The 24,395-nt window shown below is 44.2% G+C and overlaps 1 protein-coding gene across 1 annotated transcript in view; it reads right to left on the reverse strand.

Moving 5' to 3' along the window:
- Nucleotides 1-4,895: 4,895 nt before the first annotated feature.
- LOC147117076 (uncharacterized) overlaps nt 4,896-24,395 on the reverse strand; it is a 44,069-nt gene continuing 24,569 nt past the window's right edge. Inside the window, exons 6-7 of the mRNA XM_085987696.1 lie at nt 11,430-11,611; nt 4,896-11,306 (exon numbers count right to left, since the gene is read on the reverse strand). Of these exons, the coding sequence (XP_085843822.1) occupies nt 5,736-11,306; nt 11,430-11,611 (5,753 nt within the window). The 3' untranslated portion in view covers nt 4,896-5,735. The remainder of the gene's footprint in view (nt 11,307-11,429; nt 11,612-24,395) is intronic.

Raw genomic sequence — 24,395 nt, forward strand, 5'->3', positions numbered from 1 at the left:
ACCCAATCCCAATCGTTTGTGATCAGTACAACCAAACCATAATGGGAATAGTTTTCAGGATGCCAGTGATGGGCCAGTCACAACGGCCAGTGCCGGTATATCGGGTGGAAAATGTTGGTGTTATCCGAAATGGGGTATATGTGCGGCATCATGGGGCACCTCCGTATGTGGTTAAGTGGGGGAACTCCATGGCCGGCACAGATCAGAAGGGATGTCAGGAAAGGGGTGCCCATATAGTGTTGTGCCCACATCACCTGAATGTGTTCAACCGAGTGGTACTGTATGTGGTTTTGAATCTGAAAGTGCACAACCGATCAACTGTACCATGGGGGTAATGGCTCAGATGCACGTCTCGCCCCAGGTTGCAAAGGAAGACAAAGGGATTAATTAAGAGGGGGGAAATAGATTATGAGAGTAAGCTTGCAGGGAACATAATAACTGACTGTAAAAACTTCTATAGATATGTGAAGAGAAAAAGCTTGGTGAAGTCAAGCGTAGGTCCCTTGCAGTCAGAATCAGGGGAATTTATAATGGGGAACAAAGAAATGGCAGACCAATTAAATACATACTTTGGTTCTGTTTTCACAAAGGAGGGCACAAATAAACTCCCAGAGATGTCAGGGAACATAGAGTCTAATTTGTAGGGAAATGGCATTAGGGAAATTGACGCGATTGAAGGCCGATACATCCCCAGGGCCTGATAATCTACATCCTAGGGTGCTTAAGGAAGTGGCCCTAGAAATAGTAGATGCATTGCAGGTCCCATGGATTGGAGGATAGCTAATGTAACCCCACTAATTAAAAAAGGTGGTAGAGAGAAAACGGGGAATTATAGGCCGGTAAGTTTGACATCGATAGTGGGGGAAATGCTCGAGTCCATTATAAAAGATGTAATAGCAGAGCACTTGGAAAACAGTGACAGGATCGGACAAAGTCAACATGGATTTACAAAAGGTAAATCATGCTTGACTAATCTACTGGAATTTTTTGAGGATGTAAATGGTAGAATAGATAAGGGAGAACCAGTGGATGTGGTGTATTTGGACTTTCAGAAGGCTTTCGATGAGGTCCCGCATAAGAGATTAGCGTGCAAAGTTAAAGCACATGAGATTGGGGGTAAGGTACTGACTTGGATAGAGAACTGGTTGGCAGACAGGAAGCCAAGAGTGGAATAAACGGGTATTTTTCGAGTGTCAGGCAGTGACTAATGGGGCACCGTAGAGGTTGGTGCTAGGCCCCCAGCTATTCACAATATATATAAATGATCTAGACGAGGGAACTAGATGTAATATCTCCAAGTTTGCAGACGACACAAAGCTGGGTGGGCATGTGTGCTGTGAGGAGGATGCAGAGAAACTCCAGTATGATTTGGACAGGTTGGGTGATTGGGCAGATGCATGGCAAATGCAGTATAATGTGGATAAATGCAAGGTTATCCACTTTGGTGGCAAAAACGGGAAGACAATAGATTGGGAAAAGGGGAAGTGCAACGAGACCTGGGTGTCCTTGTGCACCAGTCGCTGAAGGTAAGCATGCAGGTGCAGCAGGCGGTTAAGGAGGCAAATGGTATGTTGGCTTTCATAGCGAGAGGATTTGAGTACAGGGGCAAGGATGTCTTACTGCAGTTGTACAGGGCCTTGGTGAGACCACACCTTGAGTATTGTGTGCAGTTTTGGTCACCTTATCTGAGGAAGGATGTTCTTGCCATGGAGAGAGTGCAGCGAAGATTCACCAGACTGATACCTGGGATGGCAGGAATGACGTATGAGGAGAGATTGGGTCGATTAGGCTTATATTCGCTGGAGTTTAGAAGAATGAGAGGGGATCTCATTGAAACTCATAAAATTCTAACAGGACTAGACAGACTAGATGTTCCCGATGGCGGGGGAGTCCAGAACCAGGGGTCACAGTCTAGGGATAAGGGGTAAGCCATTTAGGACTGAGATGAGGAGGAATTTCTTCACCCAGAGAGTGGTGAACCTGTAGAACTCTCTACCACAGAAGGCAGTTGAGGCCAATTCATTAAATATATTCAAGAAGGAGTTAGATATATTTCTTAAGGCTAAAGGGATCAAGGGATATGGGGAGAAAGCAGGGACAGGGTACTGAGTTTGGATGATCAGCCATGATCACATTAAATGGCGGAACAGGCTCGAGGAGCCGAATGGCCAACTCCTGCTCCTATCTTCTATGTTTCTATGTAGGTTGCTTATGAGGGGAACGGAACCTACTGCGTCATCACCAGTGCGAATCAGTATAGGGTACACAATGATACATGGTGTGCAATTTACGACTCGACCTTTTGTTTTAAACCCCTGATAGAGGTTCAAGTGGCACAGGAAAGGATAATCCCTATTTCAGATCACACCTCAGTAAATCTCACAATGCGTGGTATTTTACCAAACCTCCAAGATTATATAACACATTTTGGGCATGATATCCCGCCATTACCTGAGCATTTGACAAAAATGGTAAAGGAAGTGGAGCTTTCCCAGAAACATTACTACACTCTCCAGCAGGAAAACAGAGAAACACAAGAGGAGATCAGGGAAATGACCACCCCACCTTGGTGGGACATTGGGTTTAATTTTGAAATTCCTCCCTCGATCAGAATTGCCTCACATGTATTGATAATTGTGCAATTAATTATGGTGTTGTATCTGTTCAGGTTATTGTGTAAAATGAAACAAAGGGTAAAAATGGATAAACAGGAAAGACTGTATAAAGGGGATTTGGGATTATAGAATCAAATGTATAGACTGTGTAAAAAATGTGATATTTGGCTGGGACCGACAATGCACCCTCTACGGCAGAAGAATGGATGGAAGTAATATCTCTAATGTAAGAGATATTAAAGGGGGGAGATGTAGGATATGTTCCTCCCCCCAACGGTAAAAATTTGGCTAGAAATATAAAAACTCAGAACTGCAGAGCCAGCAAAAAGGGCTTGGCAATAAAGGGTTAATTGAAACATTGCAGCCGAAACTACGACTGGATCACAATCTAAAATATGAACGCTTCTGAATAAGGACATTCACATATTCATTTACCTTAAGGGGTTACATTGTCCACCTTAGACAATGGCCCCCGAATAACCAGTTTCAGTGCAGGCCTAGACAATACGCCGGGCCTCGAACCTTTTGAATACGAATGCTAACAGAAACCAACAACCTCGCATAGGCAGTCACTTTGGGAGGGTTTCATTGTCAGAAAGATATCTCAAATCAATGGACAATTCACACATTTTGAAATGAATCGTACGCTTAGAAGGGGGCCAGGAAATACTGCAAGTTGGTTTTGGTTTAAAGTAAGATCACTTTGAAGACTATGGTGTGGGAAGCCGATGACAGAACAGCAAACAGAAAGATTCGGGCCGACAATCAACTCCAAGAGACAGCCGATCGGGAGTGGTGATTGTATGTTTCAGCCAAATCATAGAGGGGGCTTTTATGATCGAGTCTGAGTAAGTTTGTGAGTTTCAGTCAGATCACAATAAGGGTTTTGTGATTGAGTCTGGGTAACTTTATATGTAACAGTCAAATTGCAGACGGGTTTAACTGTGTCAGTTTGTGTCGATGCAAATGACCCTTGTGTAAGGGTTTGTATTTTGGGGTTGTTAGCCTGATATAAATCATAGAGGTTTGTACTAGGGAAGTAATTGTGTGTGTGTGTGTGTGTGTTCAATAAACAAATGAATCAAAGGTTGAGCCAAAACCCTGTGCCGTGTGTATTTTGTTCTTATAAATCCTGACGTCCAAGAACTGTGTGTAATGGGGGACCAATATCGGAGAAAACTCCCTACACCAGCCATCATTGTGATTGTATTATAAACTGTTTTGATGGCAAACTGTTGAAGTTTTGGCCTGTGTCATTTCGCAATGGGACTTTCACATTGAGGGCTTAGGGCGCCTTGCGATTGTCAGAATGGTGGTCAGAGTGAGAGGATTCTGCAGGTTCTTCTCCATTGTTGATGCTCTGGTAAGAAAGAGCGAGAATAAAGTGTTTGATTGTGCAAGCTAAGCAAATCTGGCCAGGATGAGTGCATCCCTTGCATCCCGGGCAGCAATGTTGTCGCTCGCTGCCGCCTTCTGGCCTGTGCATCTTCAGGTGAGTGACTAGCAGCTTGGCGCTTCTGTTGATGCTCCTGCTGTTGGTGCTGCTGTTGCTCATGGTTCTGCTGCTGGCACGGCTGGTCTGCGTCCGAATCTGATGTCCAGGAGGAAAGGAATTAAATGGTCGCCATTCTTCTGGTGTATGCCTCAGTTGAGGAAGCACTTAGTCAAGGTGGGGAGAGGGGTTTCCCAGGAGGTCACACTGGAGATGGGTGTCAGGCTCCAAACTTCTCCAACACTGAGTATGCCTGTTAAAAGTTCCCCCAGACCTGAAACAACAAAGTTCTGCCACCTGCAAATGATCATTGGTGAAAACTCCTTTGTAATGGTGGAACTGCGGCTGTGAGTAAGCAATCCACTTGTGAGGCCGGCAGCATTACCTGACATGTTCCAGAGGAGGCGTGAAGGATGGGGGGAATGTCCAAAAATGGAAAGGCCTTTCAAAATGGGATTGTAGAGGCTATTAAGTGGTTGTTAAGGGCCTTAAGGGCCTATCCTGTCTCTTGGAGGCGGGATGGAAAGGGGGTCAGAAAACACGCATTTGGGAAAATTGCTCAGAGGCGGGATGGAGGCGGGATCAGGCCCGCCCGCCATTTTTGCTGATTTTAACAACTCACACGCCTCTAATCCCGCCTCCTCGGGCCTGGCAAAATCGAGCCCCCAGTGTTCCTCATCATAGTGCCCTGGAAACACATACTAGTGGGGAATTCCAGTGAGGAATATTGGGGCCATGGATTCTTAGTAAAACAAAAATCATAAGAACTTACTAGAATTCAGTTGTATTTGCAATAGTCAGAATTTTTTATTACATTGCAGTTTGGTAAAATAGTCACAATTATATCCATATGCATCATAGCATTAAAACAATATAACTTGGCTCTTTAATTAAGAAAGTTACAACTTTTGTAAAATATTCAGCGAGAATTCCAGAGCAATGTTCTAACTAGAGTTTGACATTTAGTGAAAATATGATTAAGTGATGAATGATATTAAAAGCATATTGCAATGATGTGTTATTTACAGGCTAGAAGGTCCTTTTGGAAAAAGTTTGAAAGCTACCATCACATCATGTAATCATACTTATGCACAGGCATAGCAGGTGAGTTATTTACCTCGACTGACCTCATTAGTTGTAAGCATTCTTTTGCAAACATAAATGTACAAAACATCTATACAGAATTCAAAGTGTTGTTACATTATTTTAAAATTTCCCTAATACAGGTAGATAACAATAGAAGAAGCATGTTAACTGAGAGAAATAACATAGCTGAGCTACCATGTCACCAATTAATCATCTCCCATTGGGTAATATTCCAGAATGGCTTTTCTGATTCTCAGAATATGATGTTTGCAGGAACTAGGTACCATGGCAAACTTCTGAGAATGTCTAATGTTAATCAAAGGCAATAAATTAATATTTCATTATGAAATAAAATGCAAATCATTACTTGAGTGATATAGCATTCAGAATCAATAAGCTGTGTAACTGTTAGAAGCACCTATTGTATGTTTGGAGAACTGTGGGATAACGATTCTGAGTGGAAATGCTGAAAAAGCATTACTATTTTCCACACAAGTGGAAATGTAATTTCTCCGTCATCAGTGCAACTAATAGTAATTAATTTAGAGCTGGGTGTTTTCATCAAGTTTATCACCCAAAGGTTTGTTCAGTGGCAGAATTGTTTCTCCAAAGTGTGATTGGCCAGCATTTTGCTCTTCAAGCAGTGACACCACAGTGTGTATTGTTGTCTTTGGATCAAGAAATGTTACGAGTGGCAAGCTGATACTTTTTTCCTGATAAATACGATTCTGTACCGTCATACTTAGCATGGAATCAAGGCCAAAGCTGGAAAGATATGTTTCTTTTGTAAACTCTGCAGGATCAGCATTGCTGACTTCAGACAACAATGCAATGATATACTGCTCAGGTGTCGTTGTTGAATTACTGGCTAACACTTGCTTTTGATTGACCTGTGTTTTACTGATTTCATCCTGTACAAGTGAAAGGAATCGTGCTTTGATTGATGGATTTTGAGAGACAACATTATTATATAAAGCTGAGAAATTAAATTTACAGATAGCATGTTGTGGATTGTTCAGTGACAAGGAGTGTTCAAGGCATTCAGTAATTTCTGAAATTTCCAAAATCATTATCCCTTTTGATTCCAAAAATCTTTGAGTGCTATCCTTATTGAGTAATAGGCCAAGGTTTAGCGCACCCCAGTTTATCGATTGCCCTACAAGCCCATGGTTTCTCCTATAGTGGACAAAGAAGTCAAGAAATGAGTTTGCCGCAGAATAGTTTGCCTGGGCAGAATTTCCACTGAATGATGCAATTGATGAGTAACATACAAAGTAGTCCAGCTGGAGGGATTGTGTTGTACTGTGAAGATTTAGAACCCCTGCAATTTTGGGACTCAGAACTTTTTCAAACAATGATTTATTTAGAGTTTGAAGAAGTCCATCATGCAATACAACAGCACTGTGAAACACTCCTTTAATTGCAATCTTTGGGAAGGAGTGAAGAAAGGCATTAATTGCTTTCTCAACATTTGACAGAACTGAAATGTCACAGGCTATGCTAACTACACTGGTCCCAAACTGATTCCATAGATTTCTAAATTCTGCCTGCTTCTCAGTAGATGGCGTGCTCCTTGACAGAATAACAACATATCCACCACCATGTTTGGCAATGAAATTTACTGTCTGAAAGCCAAGGCCCGAAAGTCCCCCTGTCACTATATATGCAGCATCACTTCTAAAAAGTTGTTTTTGACTGTGGTATACAGGTATCTCTGACACCCTACTATTTGTGCTCTTCAGGTCTACAATTGGGACAGCTTTGCAGGTGAAGTATGACTCCTCCCTGCATTCATCCACATCAAAGATCATTTGCTGAAAATTAATCTTTGGTAAATCAAGCTGTTGCCTCTTTAATTGCATTGATCTCATCCACTTAAAAACATCATGTGCAGATTTCATAAGACGTTGCTTTTGAAATATGTTAGCTACCTGCAGAACGTGAACATGGACATTGTCCTTTTCACAACCAAGAATGTTTTGAGAAGAGTCAAACACAAGATTGTTGTCAAAGAGAACAACATGTCTAGGAGAAGAACTGTTGACATACTTTGCAACTAAGGATGTCTTAAAAGGTGGCAGAAAAAGCAATGCATCAGAATGAATAGAAGCATGTGAATAGTCATTAGGTTCAGTTAGAACTTGTACTTTCCAGCCCAACTTGCTAGCTGCCACGGACAAAACTTTACCTAAACATGATTCTGGTGCCATGGAAACAATTGCCAAGAATTTGTGATATTTAGCTCTAGGTAAAATGTTATGGAGTATTTCCCATGCGAGTATAAAGTATGAAACGCATGGTGTCCGCTTCAGCAATGGAATTTTACTGCTTTTGTAACAAACAGATGCAGGAAGGCTGACTGTTGAAAATGCAGCAACTGGGTAACATGCAACAACATGATCCCCTACTTTGCAGGTCTTTACATCATTGCTGACTGCTGTGACTGTACCACTAATGTCTAGAGCGATTAATTTGTGCCCCTCAGTCATAGTTTTGTTCCAGTACAGTGTCCGTCCAAAGTTCATAGCTGAGACACTGACTGGAAAGTAATCTGACGAATGGATGCAAATTGAATCAATTTTAACGTGTGCCGTTTGTTTTGTGGGCTGATTCATTTTGCCTTCTTGCGGCTTTGCATGGAAATTCACAACTTTGTAGGGATCCATTGTCTGGAAAATAACATTTTCAACACCAGAGTAAGGAACCATGCTGTAAATATTGTCTGAACTTTTATTGCTTATTCTTGTGATGCGGGAAGTATGCATCTTTCCCAGCCTAATTATTACTTCAGGGTAATTATGAGGCAGGCTAATTATGTTAGCTAATGCTGTAATATCTGCATCAGTGACAGAGCTGATGTCAATCAGCTGGAAAGAAACCTCTTGAAGTTCTACAACACACGATCTGGTCATACCCCATAAGGCAAAACCTGGAGTGATTTGATCCACTGTTTTTTCTGATGTCCTGTAGGTGATTGTTCTGACAGACTTTGTGGATTTTTTCCCTCGAACCAGTTGAAGGACTTGACGATAAATCTCACAGCAGCAGCTGACATGCTCCACCACTGCGTTGCTGTTCTGGTCAGTTAAGTTTTGAATCCCCCACAGGAATAACACTTCATCAAAGCTGTTCAAATCATTCACATTGTGCTGTCTTAGAATCTGTGTAATTCCTGTCTCCATCAATGTCTTAGGTTCCTGGTAAGGAATATATGAGGACTGATTGTGCAAGTGCCTTTGAAGGCTTTTAGCAATTCCATAGTTATCTGCAAATACCAATGATTTTGGTGCAGAAGCGTGATCTATACCTTTGGGAAGGTGAACAATTTCCTCCCAGTTATTTTGGTAGAAAAAGTTACTGAATCCTGTGGAATTTTGTTGGCTAAGAAATGTAATTCTGACATTTTTTAGTTCTGCAATGACTGTGCCCTTTGTATCTGTAAACCCCCCCGAGACCTCAAAAAATTCTGCAGTATTTTTACATGTCCTCATATACATCATCATTTCCTGTTGCATTGGTCGACATACTATCAAACTCCCTATGGATGTTGGGAACCCTGCCCTAGACTTTGATATTTTAATTGCTACAAAAGCAGTCAGTTGCATATAATAATCTAAAATGACTGGATGAATGTAGAATTCATGCATCTGCAACACAATCTCATCTGGTACTTTAACACGTGTTATGGCTTCCTTTAATTCATCCCCACAGAACACATCTCCAAGGTGTCTGAAAACTGAACCATACTGGAAACCTAAAGAGGAGAGTTCTTCATAGATGTCTTCTGGCTTTATCCTTTCTTTGGTCCTTTGTAAAATAGGTCCAAGAGCGATTCTACTTTCTTCAACAGTGCATTCCTTTTCTTGATGAACCTCTCCCTTCGCATAAGTGGCAATAGATGCCAAAACAGTAAACTTGGTCACTTTGTCTTCGCTGTTGAGCTGTACCTTGAGCTCAGTTGAGTTTGGTTGCACAATACAGGGATTGGAAAATATAATACTGATTTTGCACAAACTGAGGGGTATTTTTGGCTTAATACTTGCCAGTGCAGATGCTAAGCCAAGTTCCACATGAAGGGAACCAGGTAATATAGGTATTCCATTGTTTTTGTGCTCCATTATATATGGCGCTGTTGTTGGTGTTAGGTTGTAGTTGTATTCCTTGCTGTCTTTGTTTGAACTGCTGAGGAAAGGATGAGTGGTAGATGCTATATTTTCGTTACCTCGCCTAAAGCCTTCAAAACTGACCTTAAGCTTAGTACGGTCAAACTTATAACATGGATACAATGTCGGAGCAGTCTCACGTTCTGCATAGATATTTTGCCAGTTAGGATTGTACCCTAGTTCAAAGTGTTTTGATACTACTGAAAGCAATGTTTCATAATCTCTATCTGGCTGTACTGCAGAAAAAACCTGAGTCTCATTCCCTACAATTTCTTTGATGTATCTTTGTAAGGCCCTTCTTGGCCCTATTTCTACAAACACGGCGCTTTTCACCTCTGCAACAGCAGCTCTTATGGCTTGTTCAAAAGCAACAGGATTGTGAATATTTCTGGCCCAATATTTGCCTGTGACAAAGTCATCTCCTGAAACCAACTGTCCAGTAACAGTGGAAATTACTTTTGTCTCTGTTTCATGCTTTTCTAAGTTGCCTATGTTCTCTTCCACCTGCTTTAAAATTGGTTCCATCAAGTGACTGTGATATGCTGCTGGAACATCCAAAGTATGAAGGAATACATTTTTGTCACCAAATGAACTGGATAACTCTGTGTACAGTTTGTCGATTGCACTGGAGTCACCTGACACTGTGCATGATAAGGGACTATTGAATGCAGCAATGCAGAGTCTCCCTGAATAGGAATCAAGCTTGTCTGACACTTTTGACACGGGTAAATTGCTAACCACCAACATCCTCCCTCCTGTTACTGTTGACTGTAATGCACTTCTGTGGTAAAGCACCTTTACAGCATCTTGTAATGAAAGTATCCCAGCACAATGTGCTGCAGCAACTTCCCCAACCGAATGGCCAATGATTACATCAGGCTGAACTCCCCAAAACTTCAAAAGAGACACGATTGCTACCTGAATGGCAAATAGCAGCGGCTGTGCTATGTCTGGTTTTGTGAAGTCATCACAGTTGTTTTGAATTAAATCTATTAATTTGATGTCTGTGTATGGTTTGAATATTCTTTCTATCTCTTCCATCTGTGTCCTGAACACTGGTTCTGTTTGTAGAAGTTGTTTGCACATACCTCGATATAAAACACCATTGCCACAAAACACAAAAATTAGCTTTACACCTCGCTTGATCTGAGCCACTTCAGTATCTGCAGCTGATTTAAGCTGCTGCTGTAGATGACTGAGAGAAGATGCCACAAATGCCTTTCTGTATCTATGATTTTTGTGGCTTCTTCTGCATGCAGATGTATATGCCAGGTTCTGGAGCACTGTGTCATCACTTTCCCTTATTTGGTGACTTGTCTCTTTTATCATCATTCTAACTGAATTCTGGGAGGCAGCAGAAAGCACAAATATTTCTAAGGGTTTTTGTACACAGTTCTGAACAGAATCCTGCTTGTACTGCTTTACTACTACATGAGCATTTGTTCCCCCAAATCCAAATGAGTTGATCCCTGCCATCTTCTCTTTCTCCCAATGTTCTTCCCATTTCTTCACACTAGTTGGAATATATAGATTCAAAGCTTTTGCATTGATGCTTGAATTCTTCTCAGAGTAGTGAAGTGATGGCACGATTTTTCCATGATACATCATGAGGAGAACTTTAATTAAACCTGCAGCTCCTGCAGCTGATTCTGTGTGACCAATGTTTCCTTTGACAGAACCCATGATAAGTGGAGGTGAGTTTGAATGCCTGGATTGTGCAACAATATTTGATATGCTGGCTGCTTCTGTAGGATCACCAGCTGGTGTTCCGGTTCCATGAGCCTCCATGTACTGAATCTGTGATGGGTCAACATTCCTGGGGTAAATACTTCTCAACAGTTCTTCTTGCTGCATTTGGGAGGGTCTGGTGATGGGTGTGACTGTCCTACCATCCTGATTGACTGCAGTACAGGCTATTACTCCCCAAATCTGATCATGGTCCTTCTGTGCCTGTTAGCAGGATTAATGGATATGACAATTTAATTATAGGAAAGATATTGGAATACATATTAATATTTAAGTGGCTATTCTGGATAAAAATGTAGAGAAAGATGTGTATTAGTTGTGCATTACCTTTGCAAGCGGCTTCAAGAGAAGAATTCCACAACCTTCTCCTCTTCCATACCCATTAGCATTGCTGGAAAATGGCTTGCTCATTCCATCTGGAGATATCATTTTTGCTTTGCTAAGTGCTACATTGACTCGTGGTTCAATGATACAGCTCACTCCCCCACAAACAGCCATCTCACAATCACCTGAAAGATCAAAATGCGAGTTTGAACAGTGTCTGTGTGTACAAAATTGGACTTGATAATAGTTGTTTGTAATACAAATATTGACAAAACAGACATAGGCACAGCTAAAAATAATTTGGCCCAGAAATTCCGTTGGCAGCCCTCCCGCGGGCGGAGGGCTGTCATTTGGAAAAATCTGCGCCTGGACCGGAGGGCTCCCGGGAGGCGCAGAATTCCGTTGCTGTGCCTCTTCAAACTGCCGGTGTGTAGGGCACGCGTATCCCAGGGGCGCATGTAGTTCGCAGCGTTCCTGGGATCATGTGGGCCATGGGGAGCCAATCAGAGCAGGGAATCTCCATTCATAGATTTGACAAGAAGACATAGACCTGTCAAAAAAACAACAGAAAATGCTGGAAAAACTCAGCAGGTCAGGCAACATCCGTGGAGAGAAATTTGAGTTGACATTTCGGGTCGAACCCTTCTTCAAAACTGGAAAGAAAAGAAAATAGATCGAAGGCAGGGCTGCGATCGGACAAAAGAAATAAAAGAAACCAAAGCAGTAAAAGAGACAATAAAAGGTATACGAAGCTAGACGAGATGGTAATAGGCTGAGATTAGGTTTGAAGTGTACTGGCAGGGCAAGAGGTAGCTGCCAGGTGTGAGAGAGAAACAAAAGGAAAGGGGGGGGGAGGGGAAAGGAGTGGAAAAATTACAAGTGAAAATGTAATAGGGGCCGAGGTTATGATCTGAAATTGTTGAACTCAATATTGAGTCCGGAAGGCTGCAAAGTGCCTAATTGGAAGATGAGGTGCTGTTCCTCGAGTTTACGTTGAGCTTCCGTGGAACAATTCAAGAGGCCAAGGACGGTGAGGTCCGAGTGGGAATGGAGCGGTGAATTAAAATGACAGGCGACCGGAAGCTCGGGGTCACCCTTACGGACTGAACGGAGGTGTTCCGCAAAGCGGTCACCCAATCTGCGTTTGGTCTCCCCAATGGTAGAGGAGACCGCAAATCTATGAATAGAGATCAGCCCCAAAACATAAATAAAACTTCAAATAAATTTTTTTTTTAAATCACATTTTTAAAATGACTATAAATTACATAAATTAACAATTTTAAACAAAAATTTAAATTTTTGAACAAAATAATTAAAGTTTTTAATGGGGCTAAAAATAAACTTACCTTTCTTTAAAGTATTTTAAAATGATAAATCAGTGGAATTTTTTTTTTTTTTTTAACTTTCTTCACCTCTTAGCTTGGTAAAAGCAGGCCTTGTGCCTGCTTTTCCAGGCGCAGCTGTTTCAGACTTACCTGGACTGAAGCAACTGTGGAAAAAACGGAAGTTCCAGCCGTACGCGCTGCCTATCCGGCGCAGGCGTTTGACCTGTGAAGCCCTTTCTTCAAAGAACAGAAGTTCCGGTTTCCAGTGCATGCGCAGTGCATGCCTAAAACTGGCACTTCCGTTGGCCCTACGGGTGAGTACACAGCGCGTACACCAAATCACTCTATCTCAAAGCTGGCCTGGTCTGCAGTTCCATTTCATCCTTCACCTCATCTTGGATATGCACCTGAAGTCCTGTGACCTACAGGGCTGCAGCCCAAGAGCTGAAAAGTGGTATTAGGCTGGATAGTTCTTTTCGGTCATCACAAACACAATGGGCCGAATGGGTTCCTTCTCTGCTGTAAATTTCTGTGATCCTTCTATGCTTCTAGGATCCGGCGCTTTAACAAAAAACTTTTTTTCTTCCTTTCATGTGCCAAGGATCGCAAGCTTCAACAATTCTTGGATACCAGCGTCCCTCCGGATTCTTCTCCCCCTTCACTTCCTTCTGACCCCATCCCTCCTTCCAATCTCACCCTTTGCCATGTTTTCACTATCCCCTCTGACCTTCCCCTCTCTGACCCCAAATGAATAGTCCTCAGCAAAGTCCTCAGCTTCATCCCCTTTTGCCCCCACCTCAATGAATTTCAAGCTCAGTACGACCTTGTGCTCATCTTCTGACGTCTTCGCCTCCGCATCCACTTCTCTGGCCAGGAGTCTTCCACCAGCACAGTGGACCCTATCTCCCGTCTTCATAATTCTCGTTCCACCTGGAATCCTCCCTCTGGCCTCTTACCCGCTCTAGATCCTTTCATTGGGAACTGCTGGTGTCACATCAGCTGTCTCAATTTCTCTACTCCGCTCACTCACTCTAACCTTCCTCCCTCTGAACTTGCAGCACTCCGTTCTCTCAGGTCCAACCCTAATATTGACATTAAACCTGCTGACAAGGGTAGCGCTGTTGTTATTTGCCAAACCGACCACTATCTTGCGGAGGCTGAACCCCAACTCTCTCTGACACCTCCTCCTACCTCCCCCTTGACCATGACCCCACCACTGAACATCAAGCCATCATTTCCCAGATTGGCACTAATCTTATCTCCTCTGGAGATCTTTCCTCCACAACCTCAAACCTCATAGTCCCCCAACACTGCACAGCCCGCTTCTACCTCCTTCCCAAGATCCACAAACAGAACTGCCCTGGTAGACCCAGTGGGCAGGATTTTCATTGTGCCGTGGAGTCGGGATTGGAGGCGTGGTGGGGGTTAAAATCCCAAAATCAGGGGTCCTGACCCCATTCCGCACCCAAACCCGCCTCCATACCAGTTTCAAAGCAGGCGGGTACCCGCCCTGCACTGGGACCCGCCTATCTGAGGCGGGAAGGGATTAGTGCCAATTAACTGCCTGTTAACAGGTAGTTAACAGGCAGTTTCTAGCCTAATCCCTATTTTTGATGTTGAAGTGTGGGATTCCCGATGGCTCCAAACCACGCCAAGTTAGAGGAGGCGAGCTGTCGGGTTGAAGGACTTGGAGGGGTTGAGATGTCGGTGTTCAGGTGAGTGATGTGTGCATGAGTGCAAAGGTAAGTGTGTTTGGTGTGTCTAAAGTGATTAAAGAAGTTTTACATACCTTTTCTTACCTTTTCAGCCTTCCTTCCTTTAGGTTCCGGGAGTCCCTCATCTCACCAGCACAGAAAGCAGAATGGCTGCGAACTGTCAAAAGTGACAGCCTTCAGCTTACTGTGCAGGGGGTCAGGACCCCTGATTTCAGGATGTTAACCCCCCCACACCCCTCCAATCCCAACTCCACGGCCCAATGGAAATCCTGCCCATAGAATACAAAAGAGTGGAAATTATGGTGAACCTGTATAAAACACTGGTTCAACCCAACTGGAGTATTGTGTCCAATTCTGGGCACCACACTTTAGGAAAGATGTGAAGGCCTTGGAGAGGATGCAGAAAAGATTTACGAGAATGATTCCAGGAATAAGGGACTTCAGTTATGTTGATCGACTGGAGAAACTGGGGTTGTTCTCTTTGGAGCAGAGAAGATTGAGAGGAGATTTGATAGAGGAGTTCAAAATCATGAGGGGTCTAGACAGAGTAGACAGAGAGAAACTGTTCCCATTGGCAGAAGGGTTGAGAACCAAAGGACACAGATTTAAGGTGATTGGCAAAAGAACAAAAGGCGACGTAAGAAAAAACTTTTTTATGCAGCGAGTGGTTAGGATCTGGAATGCACTGCCTGAAAGGGTGGTGGAGGCAGACTCAATCTTACTTTTCAAAAGGGAGTTGGATAAGTATCTGAAAGAAAAAAATATGCAGTGCTACGGGGAAAGGGCAGGGGAGTGGGACTAGCTGAGAGTTGGCATGAGCTCGACGGGCTGAATGGCCTTCTTCCATGCTGTAACCATTCTATGATTCTATGAGGTGAAAGCGACTGCCCTTGACATCAAGGCAGCATTTAACCAAGTGTGCCACCAAGGAGCCCTAGTAAAACTGAAGTCAATGGCAATCAGTGGGAAAACTCTCCACTGGCTGGAGTCACACCTAGCACAAAGGAAGATGGTTGTGGTAGTTGGAGGCCAATCATCTCAGCCCCAGGACATCACTTCAGGAGGTCCTCAGGGCAGTGTCCTAGATCCAACCATCTTCAGCTGCTTCATCAATGACCTTCTGTCCATCATAAGGTCAGAAGTGAGGATGTTCGCTGATGATTGTCCGGTGTTCGGTTCCATTCACAATTCCTCAGATAATGAAGCAGTCCGTGCCTGCATGCAGCAAGACCTGGACAACATTCAGGCTTGGGTTGATAAATGGTAAGTAACTTTTGCGGCACACAAGTGCCAGGCAATGACCATGTCCAACAAGAGAGATTCTAACTACTTCCCCTTGACATTCAATGTCTTTCCTATCATCGAATTCCCCACCATCAACGTCCTGCGGGACACCATTGACCAGAAACTTAACTGGACAAGCCACATAAATACTATGTGTACAAGAGCAGGTCAGAGGCTGGGTATTTTGCAGCAAGTGACTCACCTCCTGACTCCCAAAGTCTTTCTGCCACCTACAAGGCACAAGTCAAGAGTGTGATGGAATACTTTCCACTTGCCTGGATGAGTGCAGCTCCAACACTCAAGAAGCTCAACACCACCCAGGACAAAGCAACCCACTTGACCGGCACCCCGTCCACCACCTTAAACATTCAAACCCTCCACCACCGGTGCACAGTGGGTGCAATGTGCACTATCTACAAGATGCACTGCAGCAACTTGCCAAGGCTTCTTCGACAGCACCTCCCAAACCCGCGACCACTACGAGAAGGGCAGCAGGTGCATGGGAACACCACCACCTCAAGGTTCTCCTCCAAGTCACACACTATCCTGACTTGGAAATATATCACCGTTCCTTCATCGTTGCTGGGTCAAAATCCTGGAACTCCCTCCCTAACAGCACTCTGGGAGTACATTTGCTACATGGACTGCAGCGGTTCAAGAAGGCAGCTCACCAACACTTTCTCAAGGGCAATACGGGATGGACAATAAATGCTGGCTGTGCCAGTGACGCCCACACCCATGAATGAATAAATAAAAAAATAGAGAACAAAGGAATATCATACAAGTACATTAATCATTGATGCTGACAAGGATAAAACGCATAGGCCTAGAAATTCGGTGGGCTGCGCCACCAGTTAGCGCCCAAAGAGGGCACTTAGTGGGTTTAGCGCCACTGGCCATGCCTCCTGCGAAATTTAGCGGGGCACTAATGGCGGCATTAGCCAGTAGCGCTGCGCCGCCACCGATGACGTCATCGGTGTGTGCAGCGCCCTGCTACCACCCCAATCGCCAAATTTGGTAGCGCCCCCCGCTGTAACGCCGGTCGCAATTTGTGACCGGTTCAGGGGGGCCTACCTGTGGCGGTAGAGGCGCTGAGGTGCGGGGCGGCCATTTTTTTTGCTGCCCGCCTGCCAGCACCTCTTCGCGCAGCCGTCCCCGGCCTCCTGAGCGCCCCCCCCCCCCCGCATTGTGCCGGCTGTCTCCCAAGAGCCCGGCACCTCTCCTCGGTGCCGGGCTCTTTTGCCGGCATTCGAGATCTCAGATCGCGCTGCAGCAGGCCCCTCCCCTTTAGGAAGGGGAGGAAGGCCTGCAGTACTGCAGCGCGCCGTGCCGCAGCATGTGGTGCTGTGGCACGTTGTGCTGCAATTTTCAGTTGCAGCACCCCAAAATGAATGTGGGGCGCCTTGAGTAGCGCCGCGCTTCCGTTTGGGGCGCTCAAACTGAATTTCCGGCGGGCGCTCGCGACTCCTTCCGGGGCCATAAGGTGTAAGTTACAAGTCTGCACTGACGTTGGAGAGGTTCATCCACTGGCAGTACATAACAGATACTTGGGCATGTGCTGCCCACGATTTTCTCACCATGATAGGCAATGCACTCCAGAATTTCTGGTAGGCATTTCTACCTTAAAAGATAAAAATACTTCTATAAAGTAGTAGGAGAGCAATACAATCAGTGATCATAATTAGTATTTAACTGAAATACTTAGGAGAGCATGCAAAAGGACAGAAACATATTTGGCCTTAAACAAATACTTCAGGGAAATGCAAAATGGGTTAACAAGTTAATAGGGGACCATAATAATTGAGCGATCTACAGCAGAGAAGTAAGAATTATTTACAGGAATTGGTGAGGCTGCAATCAAAATTTTTTATAATCAAATCAGAACAGAATAAGGGCCAGTGGCGGTCAATGTGAATCAGTCGGGGTGTAAGGATTGTTTTTGTTATCGGGATGTGGGCGATGCTGGCAAGGCTGCGTTATTGCCCATCTCTAGTGGTGGTGGATAGATTATATTGATGAGCAGATACTGGTAGAAAACTATAAGACTATAGACCAGTAAATTTAATGCTGGTTGTAGGGAAAGTTTTTGAAATGATAATGAGAGATCTCTAGCAGGTAAATGCTTAGAAAAGAATAGGCATCAAGCATTCCAGAAAGGGAGATCATGTTTAACTAATTTTCTGGAGTTTTCTAAAGACATTACTGACATACTAGGCCAAGAATTAGAGTAGATATTATATACTTAGATTTTTAGAAAGCTTTTAGAAGGGTCTATATTGACAATTAATGGCTAAGCTAAGGTAAGGACTCACACAATGGGAGGTAAAGCAAAGTATTGGATAGAAAGTTTGCTTGTAAACAAAAATCAGATGTTAGCTGCAGTTTAAAAAAGGCAAATAAGGTACAAGTGTGCCTTAGCCAACAGATAGAATACAAATCAAAACATGATATATTGTTGCTAAGTAAGGCATTGGTCAGAGTATTTCTGGAGTACAGAGTGCATTTCTGGTCATTTGGTCAGATTGCTCTTGAGGGGTACAGAGGTGAGCAGCAAAGATGGTTCTAGGTGTCAGGAATATAACTTATGTAGCAAGGTTAAGGAGATTGGGCTTGGTTTCTATGAAAGACATAAGACTTCATGGTTACCTAATTGAAGGTTTCCAGATTAGAAGGGAATTGACAAAGTGATCCAGTCAAATTGCTGAGGCCACGTGGAACTTATTCACCCAAAGTGTAATAGTTTTGTGGAATAATTTACCAGGGAAATCTATTGAACCAGACTGTAATTTGTGTTCAACAGATAATTAGATATGCTTCTGAAATGAGAAAAGATTGAGGGATTTGTTTAGAAGGCTTATCTATCAGAAAGGAAAAGGCCAATGGCCTTTCATTATGCTTCTAAAAATTCTTATGTTCTTATGAATACAACTGAATCTTTTATACAGAACCCAACTTATAAAGGTATTTCTTTTCTCATTCAGTATAGGCAAAGAGGTATTGTTTTAATCCTAAACTTGCAATATTGGGGTACTGGAGTAATCAACACACAGGTATGAGTGTATGAATCAATGTAATTGCAAATATTAAACTGATCAGACACAAGAGGCATGTGTTGAGGAATACCTTTTCTATGTATGCTATCATGGAATTAAACCAAATCATCATTGAATTTATGTGGAAAGATAGGCTTTGTTTTGTAAATATTCATATTCATATTTAAGGACTTAGTTACTTCTTGTTAGCTTGACTCAATGGTAGCATTCTTGCCTTCAGTCAATGGTTTTGGATTCAAACTGCACTCCAGGACTTGAGTCCCTAATATAGGCTCAAACGTCAGTGCAGTATTGAGCTACGTTCTTTTGGATGGGATGTTGAACTGAGACCCCAATCTGTTCGTTCAGATGTATGTAAAAGATCCCATGACATTATTCATGTGTGTCAGCTGTGGCCCAGTGGGTAGCACTCTCTAGGTGGGAGGGGCTAGGAGTGAGCCAGGTGTTACTGGTTGCCTGATTGCAGCTGGGAGTTGGAGGGAGTTTTGTAAAAAGTTGGTGGTGGGTTTTGTTTTCAGGTTTTAGGGCCTTTTTGGCCCACAAAAAACAGCCAGATGGCTGCTGAGGGGTCCGGAGAGCCGGGCCCCTCGGAGGACAATGTTCCCGAGAGGAATTTAATTAGGGAAGAAACTGTGGTGGGAAAGGAAAAAAGAAGGCCCAAAGATTTGGGCCGGGACCCCAGGAGGTTTGGTAAAGAAAACACGGTGGTGGTGCAGTGTGAGGATAAGAAGATTCAGCCTGGGATATAATCCAGGCGGTTCATGAGGACTGTGGCGAGGGAAGCTGCTTTGCCTGCCGACCAAAGCCGAATGTGGGATTTGAGGTGACGATCAGTGGCCGTGAGGAGGTGGAAAAACTGCTACTCAGTCTGAAAATAGGTGAGAAATTCTTGGAGGTGACTCTGCTATATTCAGAGGAGGTGGCGGTTTCATTTTTGAACTTGCCAGTGTACACTGAAGATGAAGTGCTAAGCAAGAAGTTGGAGTCATGGGACATTAAAATCTGTTCTGAAATAAAGAGGAGGTACTATCCGGGAACACGGGTAGCAGACAGAACCTGGTATGTAAAGGTGCAGTTCGCAGCGGGGGTGAGGTCTTTGCCGTACAGTATGAAGTGCGAGACACTGGAAGGAGTGTAGTACTTTTGTGTGCTGCACGATAACCAAGTAAAGGTGTGCTATTATTGTCTGGGACATGAACATCTCGTAAAAAACTATCCAGATTTGTATTGTTACAATTGCAGTGAGTCGGGACATATCGCTTGGAGCTGCAAGGGGGAGAGCTGTGGGGTGTGTCACAAAGGCCCCACCCGCTGTGAGTGTGTGGCAGAAGGGAGCAATATGAGTGATGAGGAAATGGGAGAAGGAGAAGGAGATGAGAGTGGAACGGCCGGAGGAGCGGTGCAGTCGGAGGACACAGCCGGTAAAATGAAGGAGAAAGGAGCACAGGAAGAGGCAGAGGATGGCAGAGCGGAGGACGGGATGGAGATGGCGGAAAACACGCCGAGTGCTATAGAGGGGTAGAGCTATAGTAATAGGGGATTCTATTGTAAGGGGAATAGATAGGCGTTTCTGCGGCCGCAAACAAGACTCCAGGATGGTGTGTTGCCTCCCTGGTGCAAGGGTCAAGGATGTCTCCGAGCGGCTGCAGAACATCTTGGAAGGGGAGGGTGAACAGCCAGTTGTCGTGGTGCATATAGGCACCAACGATATAGGTAAAAAGCGGGATGAGGTCCTAAAAGCGGAATATAGGGAGTTAGGAGATAAATTAAACAGGACCTCAAAGGTAGTAATCTCAGGATTGTTACCAGTGCCACGTGCTAGTCAGAGTAGAAATAGAAGGATACTTCAGATGAATACGTGGCTAGAGGAATGGTGCCAGGGGGAGGGATTCAAGTTCCTGGGACATTGGAACCAGTTCTGGGGGAGGTGGGACCAGTTCAAACCGGACGGTTTGCACCTGGGCAGGGCTGGAACCGATGTCCTAGGGGGAGTGTTTGCTAGTGCTGTGGGGGAGGGTTTAAACTAAAATGGCAGGGGGTTGGGAACCTGAGCAGGGAGACAGAGGAAAGGGAAACGAGGATAAAAGCAAAAGATAGGAAGGAGAAAAACAAAAGTGGCAGTCAGAGAAATCAACGGTTTAAATCAAACGTGGCCACAGTAAATAATAATTCTAATAGGTCTAAGAGCGTTAAAAAAACAAGCCTGAAGGTTGTGAGCCTTAATGCGAGGAGCTTTTGTAATAAGGTGGATGAATTGGCTGCGCAAATAGAGGTAAACGAATATGATTTGGTTGGGATTACGGAAACGTGGCTCAAGGATGGCCAAGACTGGGAACTCAACATCCAGGGGTATTCGATATTCAGGAAAGATAGGCAAAAAGGAAAGGGAGGTGGGGTAGCATTACTGGTTAAAGAAGGGATTAACACAATTGTAATGAAGGATATTAGCTCTGATGATGTGGAATCTGTATGGGTAGAATTGAGAAATACTAAGGGGAAAAAAACATTAGTGGGAGTGTTATATAGACCTCCAAACCATAAGGTGGAGGTTGGGGATGGCATTAAAAGGGAAATAAAAGAAGCGTGCAATAAGGGCACCGCAGTCATCATGGGTGACTTTAATCTACATATAGATTGGGCCAACCAAATTAGTAACAATACTGTGGAGGAGGAATTCCTGGAGTGTTTATGGGATGGTTTCCTGGACCAATATGTCGAGGAACCAACCAGAGATCAGGCCATCTTAGACTGGGTATTATGTAACGAGGAAGGATTAATTAGCAATCTTGTTGTACGAGGCCCCTTGGGTCGGAGTGATCATAATATGATCGAATTCTTCATTAAGATGGAGAATGAAGTAGTTGACTCAGAGACTGGGGTCCTCAATTTAAATAAAGGAAACTACGATGGCCTGAGGAGCGAGTTGGGTAGTATTGATTGGGGAATGGCACTCAAAGGGTTGACGGTGGATAGGCAATGGCAAACATTCAAAGACCGAATGGATGAACTACAGAATTTGTTCATCCCAGTTTGGCATAAAAATAAAACAAAAAAGGTGACTCAACCATGGCTAACAAGGGAAATTAGGGATAGCATAAGATCCAAGGAGAGGACATATAAATTGGCCAGAAAAAGCAATAATCCTGGGGATTGGGAGCAGTTTAGGATTCAACAAAGGAGGACAAAGGGATTAATTAAGAAAGGGAAAATAGAATATGAGAGTAAGCTTGCAGGGAACATAAAAACTGACTGTAAAAGCTTTTATAGATATGTGAAGAGAAAAAGATTGGTGAAGTCAAGCGTAGGTCCCTTGCAGTCAGAATCAGGGGAATTTATAATGGGGAACAAAGAAATGGCAGACCAACTAAATACATATTTTGGTTCTGTCTTCACAAAGGAGGACACAAATAACCTCCCAGAGATGCCGGGGAACATAGGGTCTGATGAAAGGGTGGAACTGAAAGAAATCAGTATTTGTAGGGAAGTGGTGTTAGGAAAATTGATGGGACTGAAGGCCGATAAATCCCCAGGGCCTGATAATCTACATCCCAGGGTACTTAAGGAAGTGGCCCTAGAAATAGTAGATGCATTGCTGGTCATCTTCCAGAATTCGATAGACTCTGGAACAGTACCCATGTATTGGAGGGTAGCTAATGTTACCCCACTATTCAAAAAAGGTGGTAGAGAAAAAGCGGGGAATTATAGACCGGTAAGCCTGACATCGGTAGTGGGGAAAATGCTAGAGTCCATTATAAAAGATGTAATAGCAGAGCACTTGGAAAGCAGTGACAGGATCGGACAAAGTCAACATGGATTTACAAAAGGAAAATCATGCTTGACTAATCTACTGGAATTTTTTGAGGATGTAACTGGTAAAATAGATAAGGGAGAACTAGTGGATGTGGTGTATTTGGACTTTCAGAAGGCTTTCGATAAGGTCCCACATAAGAGATTAGCGTGCAAAATTAAGGCACATGGGATTGGGGGCAAGGTATTGACTTGGATAGAAAACTGGTTCACAGAAACCACAGAAACCCCACAGTGCAGATAGAGGCCATTTCAGCCCATCGAGCCTGAACCGACACATATCCCACCTGATCCCCGTAACCCCTGCACCAACACATATCCCACCCTATCCCCGTAACCCCACGTATTTAATCCCCCTAACACTAAGAGTCAATTTATCATAGCCAATCATCCTAACCCGCACATGGTTGGCGGACAGAAAGCAAAGAGTTGGAATAAACAGGTCGTTTTCCGAGTGGCAGGCAGTGACTAGTGGGGTACCACAAGGATCGGTCCTAGGACCCCAGCTGTTCACAATATATATTAATGATCTGGACGAGGGAATTGGATGTAATATCTCCAAATTTGTAGACGACACAAAGCTAGGTGGGAGGGTATGCTGTGAGGAGGATGTCGTGAAACTCCAGTACGATTTGGACAGGTTGGGTGATTGGGCAGAAACATGGCAAATGCACTATAATGTGGATAAATGTGAGGTTATCCACTTTGGTGGCAAAAACAGGAAGGCAGATTATCATTGGAATGGTAATAGATTGGGAGAAGGGGAAGTGCAAAGAGACCTGGGTATTCTTGTGCACCAGTCGCAGGCAGTTAAGAAGGCAAATGGTATGTTGGCCTTTGTAGCAAGAGGGTTCGAGTACAGGAACAAGGATGTCTTGCTACAGTTGTACAGGGCCTTGGTGAGGCCGCACCTTGAGTATTGTGTGCAGTTTTGGTCGCCTTACCCGAGGAAGGACGTTCTAACCATGGAAGGAGTGCAGCGAAGATTCACCAGGCTGATACCTGGGATGGCAGGAATGACATATGAGGAGAGATTGTGTCAATTGGGCTTATACTCACTGGAGTTTAGAAGATTGAGAGGGGATCTCATCGAAACCTATAAAATTCTGTCAGGCCTGGACAGACTAGATGCAGGAAGGATGTTTCTGATGGCCGGGGAGTGCAGAACCAGGGGTCATAGTCTAAGGATAAGGGGTAAGCCATTTAGGACTGAAATGAGGAGGAATTTCTTCACCCAGAGAGTAGTGAACCTGTGGAATTCTCTGCCACAGAGGGCAGTGGAGGCCAGTTCATTAAATATATTCAAGAAAGAGTTGGATTTATTTCTTAAGGCTAAAGGGATCAAGGGATATGGGGAGAAGGCAGGGACAGGGTACTGAATTTGGATGATCAGCCATGATCTCATTGAATGGCGGAGTAGGCGCGAAGGGCCGAATGGCCTACTCCTGCTCCTATCTTCTATGTTTCTATGTTTCTATGCTGTGAAGGGGAACAAAGACAGCAGTGGGCAGCGAGGGTCGAGTGCAGACTCGAGCCTTAGTGCGGTTCGGCTCCCCCTGGGGAGTCTGGTGGCTGCGGGGGGAGAGGAGGCGGGAGCGGGGTGTGTGGTGGATGTGGGTGCTCCGGGGAGAGGTGGGGAGTCGGATATCTTGGTGAGCGAGAGGGGGCAGGACGGGGAGAGGGAGCAAGAGGCAGGAGCCTTAAAGGGACAGCAGGATGTGATCGGCGAGATAGAAATGTCAGAAGGGAACAATTTAGGTGCGCCATTGTCCCATGGAGAGAGGG

Source organism: Somniosus microcephalus, chromosome 5, assembly GCF_052327205.1.
Source record: "Somniosus microcephalus isolate GS21.2 chromosome 5, FLI_Smic_1.0, whole genome shotgun sequence".
Lineage (NCBI taxonomy): Eukaryota > Metazoa > Chordata > Chondrichthyes > Squaliformes > Somniosidae > Somniosus > Somniosus microcephalus.